This window comes from Globicephala melas, chromosome 1 (genome assembly GCF_963455315.2).
Source record: "Globicephala melas chromosome 1, mGloMel1.2, whole genome shotgun sequence".
NCBI lineage: Eukaryota > Metazoa > Chordata > Mammalia > Artiodactyla > Delphinidae > Globicephala > Globicephala melas.
The window spans coordinates 122753475-122773646 of NC_083314.1; the positions used below are offsets into that span (position 1 = coordinate 122753475).

Here is a 20172-nt window from a genome sequence, read left to right on the forward strand (position 1 = left end):
TGAACTGGTGGGAAGCTGTCAGTCATGGGCTTTTACAATGCCAGAAAATGAAGGGTTGTAGACTGGGGTACCCAATCCCACAAAAGCCCTTGCTATCATTCAAAAAAAGAGGCCTCTGTTTTTGCCCATTTTTCCTGGATGCTAGAAGTCTTAAGTGTAGGTGTATGGGAGGAGCATAGAGACACTGATTTGCACTGTAGACCTGTATATAAACCTTCATTAATCTTCTTACTTTTGGCCACATTTCTCACTCTCAGCTTTGAGTCCAGAATGTGTCATGATTTCTAACAGGCATATCATATCCCACCCTTTTTGTAGCTTTTCTATGGTGCATTCATCACTCAACGCAGTCTCATATGCTCTCCATCTTCCAGAAATTGTTGAACCCTCTTGTGCAATTGTGTGCAGATCCCATCCTGCACATCCTTAGCTGGTATGGTGAGGTTTATTCCTTTTTGTACTTTTATTCTTTTATTTCCATGAGTCTCGGGAAAGAAGAGAGATGGGCTTAAGTGCATCTTACATCAGCTCAAACTAGTAGTTTGTAGTTGCTTCTATTTTGTTGTTTCATGGTGGAAATATAATTCAAGTTAAATAATGAGTTACTTCCTCAATCACTTTTGCAGAATTGTTCAGCTGCAACCATTGCCATCTACTTTGTACCTAAGGAATCTGAGGGCCACTGATGTTTAAAGATATCAGACAGACTTTGATAGAATGACTATAGATTTGTGCAAAAAACTAAGGAGGATTCTAAGATATTGAAAAACTTATTCTGAAATTGATCTCATCCATTCTGCAACATCTGATGAGTGCCTAATATGGGCCAAGTACTCGGCTAAGTGTTGGCAAGGTAGATGGGTATAAAGATGAATAAGATACAAACTTTACCCTTGAGGATCACATAATCTGATGAATAACTTGAGTTTATGTAGCATTTTGCAGTTTATAAATCAGTTTTACCTGTGGGGGACTCGTGACACTTACTGATTTACCATTCAGCATTTTAACTACTCCTAAGGGACTCCAATGATCCATGGCATGTAATAATTTATTCATTTGCTTAGGTACAAATCTGAATCACATGCAGAAGATATAGTTGCTTGGGTGGTGAAAGAAACAAGCTGACTCTTGTGGAATCGTGAAGTAGCCTTGTGCATATTGTGTATGAATTTATAGCCAGATTCTTGATCCATCTAGATGGGATTACAAACATGAAATGGGTTTATTTTTCCCCTATTATTGCCTTTAACAATGTTCTTTCAAATTTCTTTCCTTCTTATTTTGGCATCTTGGGTAGCTTCCTTCCATAGCTTTCTAAATACTTTCTATTGTTAAAAAGTTCAGGGCAGTCCAATTTAAAATTTGAATCTTGCTTCTTCCAATTCCCCAGCTCAGGTTTGAACACTGCAAAGGAACTTAGAGTGGGAGAGAGGCCCTGTCTGCTATTTCCCTTCTCTTCCCTCTCTCCTGGTCCTAGCTCTTTCTTTGTGTGTGACAGATAGAAGGAAGAGTATCTGTTACTTTCCTGGCCACTGTCCTAGTCCCACATGGTTGTTGCTACTGCAGCTAAGATGTAACTGACTATCCATAAACTCTGTCTTTGGGGTAAGCATCCAAAGGCTGGCTCTCTCATGGTGCACAAGTGGAAATTCTCTGGGGAAGTCCTCACTGACTAGTTCTTTGACTTGAGAAATCACCTTTGGCTTGCCCTCCACCACACCCCTTTGGCTTTATCCCTGGTGATTCACCTCCAGTCTCTTGTCAGATGAGGTACCACCAGGAGGATGCAAGCCCATTTACTTGACTCCATGTTCTCCCATGACAGGCTGCTTCAGTGCTGCCCTCTTTCTACCCCATTGGTTTATTTCAACTCTCCTGTGATCTCTTTGGGTCTCACTTTTCCCTGCTAAAACATTAAACATTTTTCAACATTATTTTCAATGGCAATATAGTCTTCTACTTTAAGGATGTGGAATTCTTTATGTAACCAATCCCCTGTTGATGGACAATTTGATTATTTCAACTTTCTACTATGACCAAAAGGTGCTTTAAATGTTAGGCAGGTTAAAGGGGAGTTGGAGAATATTTTGCAACTGTCTGGGGAAAATGAAGCCGATTTTTAAATTTTATGTTATATTAAAATATACAGGGGCTGAAATGATATGAAATATTTCCACAGTCACTAAAAATATTATGTTGTTCTCTTAGGAACAAGCCCATTTTGTTTTACTTTAACCTGCTCAGCTGTACCAGTCCCTCCGTGGTGGTAAACCTACAGTGCCCTACCAGACAGGTAAGGCAAAAAAAAAAATGCCTCGCTGGTGATGTTAGCGATTTTGAATATTCTTGGGTGAAAGAATTGAGAAAACATTTGGGTTCTGGGTGTGTGTGATTAATGATGAATTTATGGAAGGTGGGAAGACAGAAGTATAAGCTCATGTTTGTTCATATACAATTTTTAAAAAGCCGTATTACTAGGAACCTCAGTGATTATCTTGTCTAACCACCTATTTTTATAAATGAATAAACTGCGGCCCAGAGAAGTGGAGATATTTTTCTCAGGATCAGTATTAGGAAGAATAAAGCCAGCTACTGTAACTAATAAACCCGTTTTTCAGTGACTTAAAACAACAGTTTCTTTTCGGTCATATAAGAGTAAAAGGCGGTGTTTGTGGTCAATGGGCAACTCTCTTCCAGGCTCTTTTCATCTGGTGGCTCTGTCATCCCTTAAGTCCTCAGCAGGAGCAGCATCCAGTTGCCGGAAGAAGACAGAGAGGCTGAATAAAGCACCCCTGTTCTTAAAAGCCTTGGATCAGTCGGGTCACACAGTGCATTTCTACTTACATGTCATAGACTCATTTGTTTTATTTGTTCACACCGAGATGCAAGAAGGAGGGAATAAAGCAATGTAATTGTGGGCTGAGCAGCCTCTTGTGTACCATGAACAAATGAAACAATAGGGACAGACTTCATTGTTTCTTCCATAGTCTATCCCTCTGTCCTCCAGAACACCCTTCTTCCCAAGGGAGACAACCCAGAATCCCATGTGGTACTATCTTTAACCCGTAGTCTAGGATCTATGGATTATGGATAGTCTCTCCATCAGGTCTTGATACTAAATGCACAATGGGGAACAGGGCTAGGAAAATTAGAATACAAGCTCCCATTCAGAAAGGGAGGAGGTATAAATGCACAGTGGTCTTTAGTGCATGGCACTGGAGAACAGTCTTTTATTCGACCTACCTGGATCATGTTCTCTGAAGGAAGTTCCTTATCCGTCACATCCTATGATTCTTTGCTCAACCACCTGAAAGGTTATTTCCTGTCTGTCAGCCTCAGACCACACCATTGCTCAGCATGGGAAATATACCCTCTTAGGGGCCATGTGGCTTTGAAACTTTCTTCCTATTGTGCGAGTTTAGAACCTCAAAGATTATATTAACAGTGAAAGGCCTTTTCAGGTTAGGTCATGAATTTGGCAGTACCACTACCTCAAAAACTTAGTAAGATTTTGACTTAGTTGCTTCCTCTTGGTTCCACTTTGCTGTACATCAGAAACTAACACAACAGTGTAAATCAACTATACTTCAATAAAATTAAAAAATTAAAAAAAAAATAACTCGCTTATCTAAACCCTCAGTTCTTTTGCCCCTTCTCGTTTACTTGTACTTCCCTGGCAGAACATCATTCATGGCTAAATGCAGCTTTCTGCCTACTCCATGCCTCAACCCAGGCAGCTGTGTGTTCTTGCAGAAAACACACACAACAGTCCATTAAATTAAGGACCACTAACCTCAGGGGGGCCCTTAATGCTGTCCCCAAATCACACAGGAGACCCTTTGCCCATTCACTAGCTACTCTGCTAGAAAACAATTTCACACCTTTCCCTCTCACCTCAAACCTCCAAGACCTCCTTCCCAGTCTCCATGTCAGCCTCTGACTTAGCTTCCTATTTCACTGAGAAAGTATTAGCATTCAGAAGACAACTTTTACGAGCTACCACACTGACCTCCACTTGCCTACCTGTCATCATCTGTGTTCATGTATTTACTCTACCTTCCCTGCTCTTACTGTGGAGGAACAACCTGTGCGCCCAAGGCCAGCCCATCCGCTCGTGCATTAGATCTTATCCTCGCTCACAAAGTCCAGCACACAACTCCAGAAATCTTCTGTCTTTTTCTTTTATTACCATTTTCCTTCTCTACTAAGTTATCCCCATCGGTAGACAAACATGCCATCTTAAATAATTCTCTCCTTGATCCCACATCCCCTTCCAGTTACTGCTTCATATCTCTGTGCCTCTTTTTTTGCCAAACTCCTCATAATAGTTTATATTCAATGTGTCTAAATCCTCCTTTCTCATTTTCATTCAGGCTTTTACTCCTACTCTATTTTCTCCAAATGATATTGATACCATTGATCTCCATCTATTTAAACCAATGGTCAGTTCTCAATCCGTATTTACTTGAGCTAACAGCACTGTTTAATCAATCCCTCTTCCTTAATATACTTTCTTCACTTGCCCTCTAGGGCACAACATTGTGTTTCCTCCCAACTCTCTGGCTACTCCCTATCAGTCTTCTTTGATGGTTTCTCTTCATCTTTCCAGCATCTTCTAAACACTGGAGTTTCCTCTACCTACATTTATTCCTTTTGGCGATTGCACCTAGTCTTGTAGTTTTAACACAATCTATATGTTGCACTTCCTAATTTATCTATCCAGATCAGTCTGCTCCCAGAACTCCAGATCTTTCTATCCAACCACCTATGCCATGTCTCTACAGGGATATTTAGTTAGCATCTCAAATTTAACATGTCCAAACTCAATTCCTAGTCTCTGACTTTATCCTTAAAATTGTTCCCCACCCCCCATCGGTCTTTTCTATTACAGCTGTAAATACCATCAAATCATCCTTGATCCCTCTTTTCTGTCACACTCATGTTTGAGCTGTGAGCTAATTCCTCTGGTCTCCATTCAAAATATACCCAGGACCAAACTCCTCCTTTTTTCACCATCTCCTCCTTTTTTCAAGGAACCAGCTAGATTAGTTCAATGACCTTCTGACTGGTCTCTTCTTGCCCCTGTCTCCAGCCCCTTAGACTCTCTTTTCTGCCCAGCAGCCAGTGTGATCCTGTTAAATGTAAGTCACATTATGTCCCTCCTTTGCTCAAGCCCCCTCCCCTCAATAGCTTCTCAAGTTACTCATATTAAAAGCCAAAGTCCTAACAATGGCCTACAAAGTTCTTCACTGTCTGCCCGACTCTGACCACATATGTTATGGCTCTCCCTCTGCTCACTGCACTCGGGTCATACTGACCATCTGTTGTCTTCAAAGGATCCAGGAAAGTGCCTACTTCATAGCTCTAGACTTTGCTGATCTCCCTGCCTAGCCTGCTCTTTCTCCAGATGGCTAGATCACTAGTCTTCTTCAAGTCTTCCTCAAGTCTTCCTCAAATATTACCTTTTGTTGAGGCCTCCCTTAACTACCTATTTAAAATTAGAATCCCACCCTGGTACCTTTCATCCTCTGGCCTTCTTTCTAGCCTTATTTTTCTCCATAACACCTGCTACCATCTCATAGCAAACAATTTTGTTTATTTGTTGTTAACCATCTCCCCTACTAGAAAGTAGGGATTTTTATCCGTTTTGTTCACTACTGTGTCCCCCAGTGCCTAGAACAGGCTCAGAGTAGGTGATCAATAAATATTTGTTGAGTGAATGAGTAAATGAATGAATGAGAGAATATCTTCCCATTCCCAGTCTAGAAAATTTTCCACTACACTATACAAATACATCATTCCCATGATGAAACAAAAAATCCTTGCACATTATTACATTTCACAAATTACTAGATTACATAAATTACTAGATTTACTAGATTATCCTTTCTTCATGGCAAATTGTAGTGTTTTAACCTTCAGTGTAACTCTCTCTTCCACTCACCAAATCCTAATTTATATTAGAATGTTAACCCTATATGAATGGAAGATGTAAAAATAATGGTGAAGAACTATATTCAGAATGTCCCTTTGTGTTTATACAAAGAATCAGAACTGAGTCAGAATATATATTAGCTGCCAATAATGCAGGATTGCTTTCAGTCTGCCAGGCAGTAGTGCGTCTACTGATCCAAGCCATATTTTTACGCATGATGTTTTTTGTTAATGCAGCATGGTCCAGACATGTGTCATAAGCATTTAAAGGACAGACCTTGATCAATTAGGATACCCAACCTCAGTGTGACCTTCATTTTTGGCTAATTATATGTTGATTGCTACTAATCAGCACCCTATTTGAAGTGAACAAATTGGTCTGATAGAGAGTAAAGAACATTTGCTATATTGTTTTTTAACAGCTCATTTGTGTCTGGAATGAAATTTGATGTGATTCTCATTATCAAAACATTTTTTACCACTTAAATTACTTTCTTTTATGTGTTGCATACACCGCACTTTTATATGTGTAGTATACATTGTATGTGTGTGTATGTATAAATACAGAAATCATCATAGCCTTAACTCAGTAGCTCCTACCATCATTGAAAGCCTATGAAAACATTAGTATATTCAGTATTCACTTTTATAAATCCATTTAAATGTATCCAACAAGGGGCTAGTTCAGGTATCTTTCAGAGTCATGTAAGTAAATTGCCAAAGTCTAAATGTCTGTGAGGTAGCTCCTAATACGTTAATGGTTTTTTCAGCTTAGCCCCAATCAGAGTAAACTTTTGATGTTCACATTGGCAATGACCTCAGTCTTCTTCCAAAAAATGTGAGCATGTTGGTTGGTTGCTGTGAATGTCCCTAAACAGTTCTTCAGTTTTTATAGAAAGATACCTGTGAGACTTTCAATATTTCCTCTAGAGGTGTGTGAATGTGTGTATGTGCTTGTGTGTGTGTGTGCATATGTGTGTAGGAGAGACTGAGAAAGAGAAAATGCACCTGGAGGTGTGAATGTGGAGATGAGTTGTTTACCTTGTCAAAACTTCTAAAAGAAATTGGACTGCTGCTGCTACAAAACAATATTAACTGTGAGATTTTTGAGGTACCCATTTAGTTATCTACCTACTACCTTAGCTGTGGGGTCAATACCAATTGTCCTCGTGTAGCAGAGACATGACCCCAAAAAGGGGAAAGAGATGTCACCTCAGCAGCTGTGTTTTTACCTAACTACCAGTGGGGGTTGAGCTAGAATCTGGTCAGTGAGAATGGTTACCAAAGTACGGTAGGGAGATGGAGCAAACCAGAGCTGAGAAGCCTTTCCTAAGGAGGAACCGAAGGTGGAGGAAGGGAATGTTCAAGGATTGACTACAACTCCCATGGCTTCCCATGATCTTTGGTTTTTTATTACAAACAAAAGCAAAACCAACAGAGTGCATCTTCCCTGATTCTGCTTTCTCTCTGTGGAGTTACTAATTGGATTGCAGTCACTCCACGGTGGCTCTGTGGACTAGCACGGCCATCCAGTTTGGCATTAATAGGCCCCCAAAGTTAATTAATGTAAGATAATTGCATCAGTGACCTCTCTGCCCATGTTTGACTGGTGCTGCTGAATGACAATAATAATGATTGATTGCCACAAATAGCCCTAATTTTGTTAGTTTCTTATGGTAATAAAACCTCCAATTATGTTCTGAGAATTCATTGGCACTGATAGTTACTAGCGGCATAAGTTATCAATGTTTGGAGCGTTTTAAATTACCATTGTATTCACATAAGGAAAGAAAGCAAGATTCTAACCCTGAAAATGTATAAACTACACAGGTGAAATTAATCTTGCTTTAAGCTCTTATCTACTAATTCAGAAAATCATGAAAAAATATTTCATTAAAAGTTCATCACTGTCCTATGGAAGATGTCACACAAATCTACAAATTATAAAATTGCATAGAACTGCACACACATACACACAAATGAATGCATGTAAAACTGGTGGAAACTGAATAAGGTTAGTGGATTGTAACAATATCAGTTTCCTGATTGTAATATTGTACTATAGTTATGCAAGTTATTACTATTGGCCAAAACTGGGTGAAAGGTATGTGGAATCTATTATTTTTCACAGCTGCATGTAGATCTACAATTATGTCAAATCAGAAGGTAAAAGTAAGTTTGTCATTTTACAGCATCTTATTGTTTTAACAGAACATCAACATCGAAGGGGAAGGAGTAGAGGTTGAATATTAGTACATGAAATTTTATTTTTTACAGTAAGTTTAGAGGATTGATTTAAGTTTCTTAGATGGAAAATGGTGCTTTGCTTTTTTATAGTGGTGGGTAATTTAGAAGTTTAACCTTGTAGATAATTCCTTGGTTTGTTCAACTCAATTCAGTTCCCACCATTGTGTTTCTTTATTTCACAGATCTGTGTCTCCAAGTGCCCAGAAAAATTTTTAACCTACATGGAAATACAATTTATGTACAGAAAAGACAGAAACGACTGGACATACTACAGCCAGTTCTGCAAGTCTGCTTTTCTTAAGCCTGCGAAGGTATGTGTGTTTAAGCTTAAAACTAGAAAGAATTTACCTTGTTTCAATCGCAAGTGTAACATGAGCATTTGTAACGGATCAAGCTCCAAAATCTTCTTGGAAGTGATTACTAACGGTACCATTTCATTAAAACACAAATGCACATGTACATACAAACACACACACACACAATTTATACCATATCATTTTGTAGACTTGGGGTGTTATACAAGACTGTTAGGTCTGGTAAGTTAGCATCAACTATTCCCTGACACCAGCAAATTCTCTACTTGGATTTTTTGCTGTCTAGAGCTAAGAGCTAAATGTCATTTGCAGTCACCATTTCATTAATGTGGTGATAAAGCTCCGTGGCTACTTAGTAATAAGAATTTTACTTCCAAACCTGGTTTGATAATTACTCATTTAAAAAGTCCCCAAACACTACCTAGATTTAAGATTTATAAGGGATTTCTAAAGCCTTATTGTGTTAATTAGTAGTAATGGCTTCTAAATTAGAGAAGATGCCATTTTTCCAGGAAAAAATTAAAGGATTAGAGACTAAGGATATAACTAAGACGAAGATACACACCTTCAAAGACATGCCTTGGTTTCAGCAGGTCTGACTTTATTATTGTTGATTCAATTGAACTACAGTTAGGGTATTTAAGAGTGTTTGTCAAACAAGTATGTGTGTGTGATAATCTTACAATTACTCTTATTAGGGGTGTAATTTGGGATAAGGAGATTATTAGGGACTTGAATTTTTAAAGGACAAAATTTTTATATCAAGAGTAAAACTTGTCATCACATCATCTTTAAAATGTTAACATACTCTTCCTTCAATTTTAGACTCTCACACAAGTTTTACTGGATGATGATTGTCCAACAGCGATTTTTCCAAGCAAACCTTGTAAGTGGCTATTATTTTACCTTAGAAACACAGAATCTACCAAGAAGTTATTTAATTCAATTCCCTTATTTCACAGTTGATGAAACTGAGGCCGGGAATGGTCCTATGGCTGGCCCAGGGTCCCAGAGTTAATTAGGAAGAATAAAGCCCATTCTGGCTCCAGCTGGGGATGTTCCACTGGAGCTTGGTGAGGTTTTAGGTTTGGCTGCTTAAACACACACAAAAAAGTTTGAAAATTGATTTTTAAAAGCCCATTCAGGTTGATTCTTCGGTGCTCTGTGAACACACATAAGCACAGACACACTCTAACACATCCACCCCTGAATTCAGCCAAAAAGTTTGTTGAGAAATTGACACTGGGGAGTGAGGGTGGGGCATATACTTGTATTTATAATTTGAAAGTTGAAATATTTCTATGTCTCCTGAATGCATCAACATTTTATTTCTTTAAAATTTATAAACTTTATTTTTTTTTTGTGGTACGCGGGCCTCTCGCTGTCGTGGCCTCTCCCATTGCGGAGCACAGGCTCCGGACGCGCAGGCTCAGCGGCCATGGCTCACGGGCCCAGCCGCTCCGTGGCATGTGGGATCCTCCCGGACCGGGGCACGAACCCGTGTCCCCTGCATCGGCAGGTGGACTCTCAACCACTGCGCCACCAGGGAAGCCCCTATAAACTTTATTTAACTGTTTAGAAGAAAATGAAATAATCACTCATTTTCCTTTCTTAAGGCCATAATTCTAACAACAGAGAAAAAACTTTACATAAAGATGTCCATCACAGTGTTGTTCCAAAAAAAGAAACGACAAAGAAAATCAAAAGGAAATACTCCAATATCCAAGAGGAAGGAAATGCTTAAATAAATTATGACGTATTCATTAAATGAAATATTTATAATTTTTACCTATAAGTATTGTGTATATGTTACAATGTTACATAAAATGAAAAATACTATATGAATTATGACAAGCCTGTATAAATTAAAATAAACAACAACCAAAAAAAACTACTCAAAGAAAAAGATTGGAAACAAATATGCCAAAATATTAAGTGATTGTTTTGTAGGTGGCAAAACTATGGCCATTTTCTCTCTTTCGTCTTTTTTCTATATCTCTGTTTTTCCACAATGAGTACATATTTCTTTTAAAATGGAAGAAAGACAGCAGTCATCAGTTTGAGTAGAAAGTCAGGTACCACTGAAGTAGCTACCATCAAGCATAATGTCTTACATGCTCCCATCAGTCTTCTCTGGATCATTAAAACCCTGCAGCAAAGATGTAGGCCTGGCAAGCAACTGCATTTAACCAGGAAGTCCTGGGCGACAAGTGTCTGTAGTCAAGAAGAATGTTACAAATTTTTATGCAAAACGGTAAAAATGAATCATTAGTCACTGAAGATGTAATAGGTATAAAAGTATAACATATAGTCCTGCCCTTATAAGTGTAGTTTGGTTAAATCACACAATATGAAATGTACATTGGGAATACAAAAATGAGTAAGGCACAGTCCTTCACAGTCTAGTGAAGGAAACATTAAGATAAATATTGAAATCACTTGTATCCCCCCAACAGAGGATTAAGTATAGTATTTGAAACAATAGTATGCAGCTAATAAAATTCACTCATTAAAGATTTTATAAATGGAAATAATATTATAAGAAAGAAACAAGGGACAACCTCTCATGTACAGTATAATTATAACTCTCAAAAAAAAAAATTTCTTATAGAACAAAGACTGGAGGAAATGCACCAAAAGGTTAATATAGTTCACTGTGGGTGGTAAAACTATGTACAGTTTTGTAGCTTCTTTCACAAAATTTTCTCTACTTTCTAAATATATAATGAGCATATTTAGTAATTAAAGCTAACAGGCTAGATGAGTTATTGCCCAGATATAATATGTAGAACAAGTTTTGGGGGTTCTGTACGTGGGAACAGTCATGTTGAAGGAGGAGAAAGAGAAAGAGTACACAGAAAGGAAGAAGGGAAGGCAGGAGAGAACCTGGGCCTGTAAACCAAGGGAAGAGAGTTTTGAAAGGCAGGGGTTGTCTCCCATGTCAAAGACTCATTCAAGAGAAAGTTAATTCATTCAACAGCAGATACTTACTGAGTTCCACTATGTACCAGGCACTGTGCTAGGTAATGGGTTCAAGCAGGATGAAGACTAAAAAAGATTTGGAGGTTTTGGCAACTAGGAGGTCACTGGGATCACTGGGAGGCTAATTTGCATGGAGAGGTGGAGACAGAAATACAGTTGGATTGAGGGGGAATGGAAGCATCTGGTAGAGGCTACTATGTCAGATTTGCCAGGGAAGAGCAGGAGAGAGAGAGGGCAGTCACCCCGATTATAAAAGCTACGGAACATGAAGGTGGGTAGATCAGACCATTTTAAAAAAGGAAAGTCAGGAAAAGCTTTACAAGGACATATTTCTTCTTTCTCTATATCAGCTGCTTTCATATTTTCAGGTTTACACTCCATGCGAACCCATGCAAGTCTGTGATACTTCTTGTAAGAAAAAATATAAAAATTATCCATTTCTGATTGCTCCTCCCTCTTCATTTAAAATTGGGGTTTTAAAACATTTTTAGTAATAAAGATTTGTAAAGAGTCAAGGATTCTGTATAATTAAAAATAAGCACATAGAAGATTGAATGGTAAATTAACTCTTCTCAGAAATGCTAGTTTTCAAAGTGTGGGCCATTTTTGATAGCTTTAGAATTCCCATTTCCAGCCCCTCTTAAAAAAAACTTGTAAATGAGCTGGAAGACAGACAAATTATTCAGACTTTGTAAATAAAAATTCAATTGTCTTAGTAACCTAAAATTTGCGCTGATTCTTATTTCCCAAGGAAATGTTCACTAAACTCTGGTTTTCAAGGTTTCACTCAAGGAGTACCTAAGAATTTTGTAAAATAACAAAATAAATTCATCCAATCATTCAAGTAAATATAGCCTTTTTATTAAAATGTGTTTACCATGAGAGAGAGGTTATCAGTATTACTCTTATAAAACCTGTGCTGTGTGTCCTTCTTATGGCTACTTGATGAATATACCATGTATAAAATAATCAGCAAGTTTAAATGTAGCTTCAGATTATGATTGTATTTGCTTTCCATGTCAGTCTTAGAATCATCAGAAAATCTGATTATCAAGTAATGGGCAATTATCTATATTCAGCAATTTATACATTGTCTAGTAAGAATTTGAAGGCTTAAGAAAGGGAGGACATCATGAAGGAAGAAAGTGATTATCATAATTTTAATTTATTTTTACAGATCTCCAGAGATGTTTCCCTGACTTTTCTACTAAAAATGGCACTTTAACTGTAGGAAATAAGACAGTGTTTGAAGATGGAAGTGGAAAGACAAGAAATGCTGTAGAACTCAGGGCAGCTGCAAAGTATGTTGTTTACACTCCCATTTTCAATTTTGATGCATCCCATTATTGTCCCCAAACTAAAACTTCCATGAGGTTAAGGGTTATGGAGGAAGAATTATGTATTATTCTGAAATATCCATGTGACTGTGGATTAGAGAACTCGGTATGTGTTCATTAAGGAAGCCAAGTAAAGGAGAAAGCAGAATGAATTTGAAAGAACAATTACGTTTTTCAAAATGGTTAAGTCTTTCATTATCAACAGGTATAGAAATGAGACATCAGGAAACAGATCGCAAGACCTTAGTATAATTTACTTTTGAATAAGCATAATTTTAAAAACCCATACTTTTTTAAAGCACCATTTTAAAAAAATGACTGAAGTAATAAAACTGCTAGATATTTTAAAGGGAAGGGGGCCTTAAGAAAGGTGAAACAACCATGATGCTGCTCTATCAGTACTGTGTCAAATTTCTATGGACTAACTACAGTGAAGTAAATTTTCTGTTTCCCTTGGCTGTATGCATCATGGTGTTCCACGTTATTGGGAAATACAATTCCCTGGGTGCACACATACTTGTATTTGCACAAATATAAACACACAGAGTACCATTTCATAGCTTAGTTGTTGAATTTAAAGTAAAAAATAAAGGCATTGTAAAAAATTTATTGTTCTTTCTCAAAAGATTTTAGCAGTCCGAGTAGAATAGTGCAGTTCCTGTGTGTTTAGAATATGATAGCAACATGGATGAATTTCACAAATATAAAGCTATGTGAAAGAAATAATAAAGTAATAGTACAATTCCATTGATGAAAAAGTTTAAAGTAAGCACAACTAAATTAAATTACCCTATGATGCATATATAAATGGTACAACTAAAAAGAAAGCTAGGAAATTATTATCACAAAAGTCAGGATTATGGTTAACTTTAGGGGAACAGGGGGGAGGTGTTGTAATTGGGGCACATGGGGGAAAAGAATGACTATGCTGTAGTTACTAAGTATGTTCACTCTGATAATTCATCAAACTGGATGCTAACGATTGGTGCACTTTTCTGTATGTGCCTCTTTGTGCCTTCCTGCTACAGAGCTGTCAGAAGATTAAGAAGGGGAATTAAATATCATATTCGTTCTTGGCTCTATGGATTTTATATTGGCTCTATGGATTTTAAAAGTTAAAAGCTGATCTTACCATCTAAATTCTTGTCTTATAGTGAGGCTTCTGCAACACTGAGGGTGTGTTGCATATGTTGGAGAGGGGTCTGTTTATCGCTCTTGGAAGCCACGTTCCCTCTGTGTGCAGCTGTAGCTGGCTACCTTTGCAGGTTTAACGAAGTGACACCTCATGTATTATTGTGGCTAGGAAAAGAGTCACTAGTGATAAATGGTTTCTAAAAATATGCTTAGAACTGCAGCTTCCAAATCCCTTTTATCATAACAAGAACATTTCTGTTTAGTGGTAGTCAAAAAATAATTGATTTTTTTTCCTTCTTTGAATTCAGTGGTATCAATAAAGTCCTTGATGCAAGGGCAATTGGAGTGAAAGTGTTTGAAGACTATGCAACAACGTGGTATTGGATTCTCATGTAAGTGAAAGCTTAGGTGTTTCTTCTCCAGCCCCATTCTGATTTTATCTTTGTAGAATTTCTTTCTTCAAATTCCCCATTCATAGTCATGAATAAAAGGTTGACTTGGATTTCAGTTCCTGCCACTTTCTTTTTCAGACAGAGTGAAGATGAGGCAAAGATATTTGGAAATCTGCCCAGTGGTAGCAGAAAGTTATAAGAATGTAAATTTAATTCTATTAAATCACTAGTAAAAGTCCTCTTATAAACATATATTTCAAGTCACGCAGGGCCATATCTGTGGTATGTTTGCTTTTCATCACACGTTACAGTGGATGCAGTGTTATTTCTCTGGTACTCATTTGTCCTCCCCTTGACCTCCAAAGGATCATTCTTACTTTTTAACACAGCCCTTCCACATAATGTTTGTTATCATCATCATCAAAGTCACTGTACTTAAGAGAAGCTGAAAAAGACATTTGAAGGGAGGAGGAGATTTTAAATTTTCAGACATAATATTTGCATTTCTGCAACATAAAGGAGAATGTAGTCACTCTTCTGGAGCAGGTACATGTTTTGATATGCCTAAGGCTGTCATTACTATCTGGCTCTTGTGCCACCTTCTTGTACCCTAAGTACCCTAAAAGCATCTATGATTCCCTGGTGATCAAAGAATAAAGTGAAAACTTCTTCAGATACTTACAAAGCCCCTTACAATCTGGCCCAACTTAGTTTCCCAGATTTATCTCCATGCATGTTTCTGGATTAACCCTATATTCTAAACACATCAAATAGCATGCCTAGCCCTGGACTGTCAAACCCCCATGTTTTTGCACATTCTATTCTCTTTCCTAGCATATCCTTCCTTGTGTCCTGGGCAACCCCATCTCATTATTTAAAATCAGCTTTTGTGTCATCTATGATGTCTTTCTTGACTTCCCCAGCTATAGTAAATTACTTGCCCCTCTGTGTTCCTCATGGTCATTGTGTGTGTGTGTGTGTGTGTGTGTGTATGTGTGTACATACCTATATATAAACACACATACCTGTCTTCCATATAGCACCACTGTCTTGTGTTTTATTTACCTGACTCTTTCCCTCTGATAAACTATGAACTCTTTACCATGGTAACTATGTCTAACTCATCTTTATTTTCCTAACTCCTGGTATGGTTCTTGGACCATAGAGATGCATAGAAAATGTGGAACAGTTATAAAAATACTAGGGGAACAAGATAGATATATTTAACTATAAGGTGCTTAATAAAGTCAAAATTGCACTGTGTGTAAAATACTAGTGAGTAGTTTTTGGAGCTATAAAGCTAGATAGTTTTATCAGATTTTACTCATTTTGATGCTTTGTCTTAAACAATTACAGTAATTATTTTCAGTGTGTATTTCAGGATGTATCTCCATAGCAGAGATTGTAGTCCATACTTGACAGGAAACTGGTGCCCCTATTGTCAGACCCAAATATCACTAGATAATTTCTATGTTTTTCCTTTGTTTTGGCTTTCCCACTCTTACCTGAAAAAAGTGTAAATTATGATAGATTCTCCTGCCCTCCTCACTCCCAACACACACACTGAAATGCTCTCTACCCAGGGACTAAACACCTAGAACTGCTAGAACATATACACCTCCCTTTATTTTCAACTCTTCTGTTCTCATCGATTTTATACATATAAAGCCAAAGAATGACATACTGGGATTTAGTTTATTCAGTTAGAATTTTTATGCGGGAATTAAAAACACAGAACAGTAAAGAGCTATATTTCTTTTCTTCCCCCCTGACCTTTTTTAATAACCCCCTTGGACTATGCCACAGAATAATTCTTCAACTATGTTGAATATTTCAGCATGAAAGTATCTGTGAATTTTAAAAGGGAATGGCTTCTGAAGTTAAAAGCATAGGCTCTGTAAGACTGCAAGCTGAGGAGGTGCTCTGATACATGCTGTCATCTATCCAGCGACAGTATTATTAATATTTTCTTTTTAAAGATAATATTTGAAGACAATAAACTCAATCAATGTGCCAAGCTCTGTCTGTTTGGAAACTTGCAGATATCACCAGTGGTGTCAGTTCTTAATAGAAGCCAAATTTCCAATCTTAGTGAGTTCTCTTTGATGAAATTACCTAGAAGAATCCAATATGACTTTAACCTGGATATATGGGGGTGGGGGGGAAGAAGTACCTCTAGTAACTCAATCAAACCCCAGGAAGAAATTGAAACAGAAGGAAAATATTCATGCTGTTGATTGGTTGATGAAGTTGCATGGCCCAGGAGACACAGAAGCCTTATCACGGCTACAAATAATGGCCCACAGATCCCTGGGGAGCCGAAATAAATGTCTAGTGAGGTTAGACATCACAAACGATTAGAGATAATTAGACCAGAATGATAATGACTGCAAAATCATGGATTTAGGAACTGTGTGGGGCAGTTATTTTGCTTGTCTTTCTGCCCTAAGTTTGTTCCCTTACTGCTAGAGTGTTATATTACATAAGGTTTTCATTAGTCACCAGGTAGATAGAACAAGAACAGCACAATTTCCTCCTGGATATGCTTTATCCATGCTTTTTATACTTGGTGGGTAAGTGTGAAGGAAAAAAATAGGACTGTGGCAGATAGGAACTGTGGTTTTTCCTGGAACAACTATTAATACTGAACTTCAGTTTACCTAGGCAAAAAATTGATTCATGTGTAAAGTCCCTGATGGTCCTACTCTTTCACATGAAAATCTTAACAGCAAAAATTATTTATACTTTTTAACATTATAAATGTTTCTATAGCCAGGTAAAATAATCAAGAATCTTTTTGAATAGAAAAAAGCGTTGTCTTGCTGTGCTCATTCTGCTATGTTTAGCACACTGGCCCACTGTGTTTGTTGTGCATTTTTTTCCTCCAGTGGCCTGACTATCGCCATGCTCCTCAGTTGGATGTTCGTGATACTCCTGAGGTTCACGGCTGGCTTCCTCTTCTGGCTCTTCACCTTTGGTGTGATTGGGATTATAGCTTATGGTAGGTATCACCCTCTTAAAATCACCGAATATCAAAATAATCTTTTTCTTTTCAGTCCCCATTATCAATCACCAGAAAGTATTTTCCTTACAGTGAGTTTAATTATTCCCCTCCAAAAGTTGTTAAATTGAGAAAAATTACTTAATTTTGCATATATTATCTCTATTATTTCTTCTTTATCTTGGAAAAAAAAAGTGCTATCAGAAAGTTCTACTGTTTTTCTCTACCAGCCTTTGGTCTCATGCCTCATGGGTATAAAGAAGGAGGTAAAAAAAAATCCCTTTTAAGTTAATGAAAAATATTTCAGACAATTTCTTTGAGTCCTTTAACTTTTCTGTCTGATCAAAGGCCAGGTCTGCATTGTAACAGAAGTGTGATTGATCTGTTTTCCTCTTTCAACTTAGAACTTTTAATCCAGGTACTGTCACATATTGTAATAATTGGCCAGTACTCCATAATGAGGCATCACCCTCTAGAGGCAAGTATTCTGAATTACACATTGGATGGAGACTTACTTTAGTTCAAGGTTGAGCGCTAATTATTAACTCAATCCTGCCAAATGCAGTACAGGTAAAATGCAAATACTAAAAAAGGAATTAAAGTCTCTCCTAACGAGCAGTATGGCACTTATGGCAGCTTCTTCTCAGTCTTCTAATAAATGTATGGGCCAATATGTGAATGTTAGAGAGGTTTCTATTCAAAAGAATGATTTCTGCTACAACACCATTTATATCGACAATGAGATTTTATGGTCACAGATACCAAAAATAACAATTTCCTATTTTTGTCACCCAAAGAAGAAGAGCTTTAAACATGTCAGCATTAGAAACCAGCAGAATCCGCAAAATCTGTAGCTAGCTTGGGTTCCAATCCGAGCTCCATAATGTAACTGGGAGACTTTGGAAAATTTTAATGATTATAAGCCTCAATTTCCTTATCCATAACATCAGCACAATAATGGTATCTCCATCTAACAAGACTGTGAGTGTAAAATGAGACAATGAATATAAAGATCTTAGAACAGTCCCTGGAATACAGCAAACACTCAGCATGTCTTGGGGTATTGATATTATCCTGCTCATTATCCTAATTAAGTTTCTAGACAATTGTTCACGTCTTTCCAGGTATTATTCCTTATCAGCTCCTCCTGTGCAGCTGCCCGTGAAGAGGTGGGTCAGTCTGGTAGAGGAATGCAAGAATTGCTGTCCTCTAATCTGAAACTCTCAAGAAAGCTTTTTGTCTAAAAGTCGTTTTCCTCCTTGAAGCTCAAAATATCCCCTTTCCTTTGCCATCTTAGAGGTTGAGCATGTGAACAATTCTCCCTGACCAGAACAAATTAAGAGATATATAGGGGAGGCCATATAACACCATGGTTACAAATATGTATTTGGAGTTTGAAAAAGGCACAGTTCTAGAATCATCACATATTAATTGTGTGATTCTCTGCAAGTACATAGTATCTCTAGTTCATAGTTTCCTCAACTGTATAATAGGAATCTGTGAGTGTTAATAAATAATGTATATAAAGTACTTAGAGAGCTGCCTAGCACATAGTAATTGTTCAGTAAATGGTATCTATTATTTTGTTATTATGCAGGAATATTATTGAGGAAAGAGGACTTGAAGCCCAGGGAACATACTTTTAAAAACAAACAAACAAACAAACAAACACTAGGACAGGAGTGAGAAAGCAATAGAAAAATAAATTGGAAAACACTGCTGAGATTTTCACATCCACCAGTATGGAAGAATTAATAATCTGAAGGGTCCTCTTGCTATGAAATAATGGCATAAAATAGTATTGTATTGTTTTATGTAATGTATTTTTTTGATGAGCTTACCAGAAGTAAAGGAAATCTCCCCAAAAGGAAAACCATTTTAAACCCACAAGCTAAAATGTGTGGAACCAAGCAGGAAGCACATATGAAATTATGGGCGGACCATACCAGGGCTACAATCAGGACACTTAGAGCCAGCAGGAGAGTAGAGGGTCAGACCTGAAACTCCTGGAGTAGGTCTGGGATCCTGGAAAACGTATAAAGTGACCCCAGTTTGGTAGTACCCTTTGGTTGCCAACAGAAACAAATATAAATCCCCTCTAGATGAAAGCACCTTCAATTCAGATCACCAGGTTTCCACAGATTAAATTTAACAAAGTATGAGTTACAATCAAAGATTACCAAACATGCAAGGAAATGGTCTTTTGCAAGAAACAAAAGAGGGCTTCCCTGGTGGTGCAGTGGTTAAGAATCCACGACACAGGTTCGAGCCTTAGTCTGGGAAGATCCCACATGCTGCGGAGCAACTGAGCCCATGCTCCACAACTAGTAAACCTGTGCTCTAGAGCCCACAAGCCACAACTACTGAAGCCTGTGCGCCTAGAGCCCATGCTCTGCAACAAGAGAAGCCACTGCAATGAGAAGCCCGTGCACCACAACGAAGAGTATTCCCCGCTCACCACAACTAGAGAAAGCCCACGCACAGCAATGAAGACCCAACGCAGCCAAAAAATATATATAAGATAAATAAATTTATATAAAATAAAGAAACAAAAGAAACTATAAACATCAGATTGAGGCCTCCAAGAATTCAGATATGGATTGATACAGAACATGAGATAATCATGTATAAAATGTTTAAGAATTAAAAATACAATTTAAAAAGAAAGCATCAAAAATATCCAGGCATACATGAAGACGAACTAAATAGAACTTTTCAAAACAAAGCAATATAGTGTTAGATTAGAAACTAAATTGATAAGTTAAATAGTAAAATAGAGAATTAATGAACTGAAAGATGAACCTCTGAAATAATTACTCAGAATACAG

The 20172-nt window shown here is 37.5% G+C and overlaps 1 protein-coding gene across 7 annotated transcripts in view; it reads left to right on the forward strand.

The window, feature by feature from the left end:
- The window catches only part of SLC44A5 (solute carrier family 44 member 5), a 377697-nt gene that overhangs the window by 317188 nt on the left and 40337 nt on the right, over positions 1 to 20172 (forward strand). For all 7 annotated transcript variants that reach the window (XM_060304202.1, XM_060304190.1, XM_060304207.1 and 4 more), the window contains 6 exons: positions 2212 to 2296; positions 8367 to 8495; positions 9324 to 9384; positions 12658 to 12781; positions 14260 to 14343; positions 17232 to 17344. In XM_060304202.1, coding sequence (XP_060160185.1) covers positions 2212 to 2296; positions 8367 to 8495; positions 9324 to 9384; positions 12658 to 12781; positions 14260 to 14343; positions 17232 to 17344 — 596 coding nt within the window. The remainder of the gene's footprint in view (positions 1 to 2211; positions 2297 to 8366; positions 8496 to 9323; positions 9385 to 12657; positions 12782 to 14259; positions 14344 to 17231; positions 17345 to 20172) is intronic.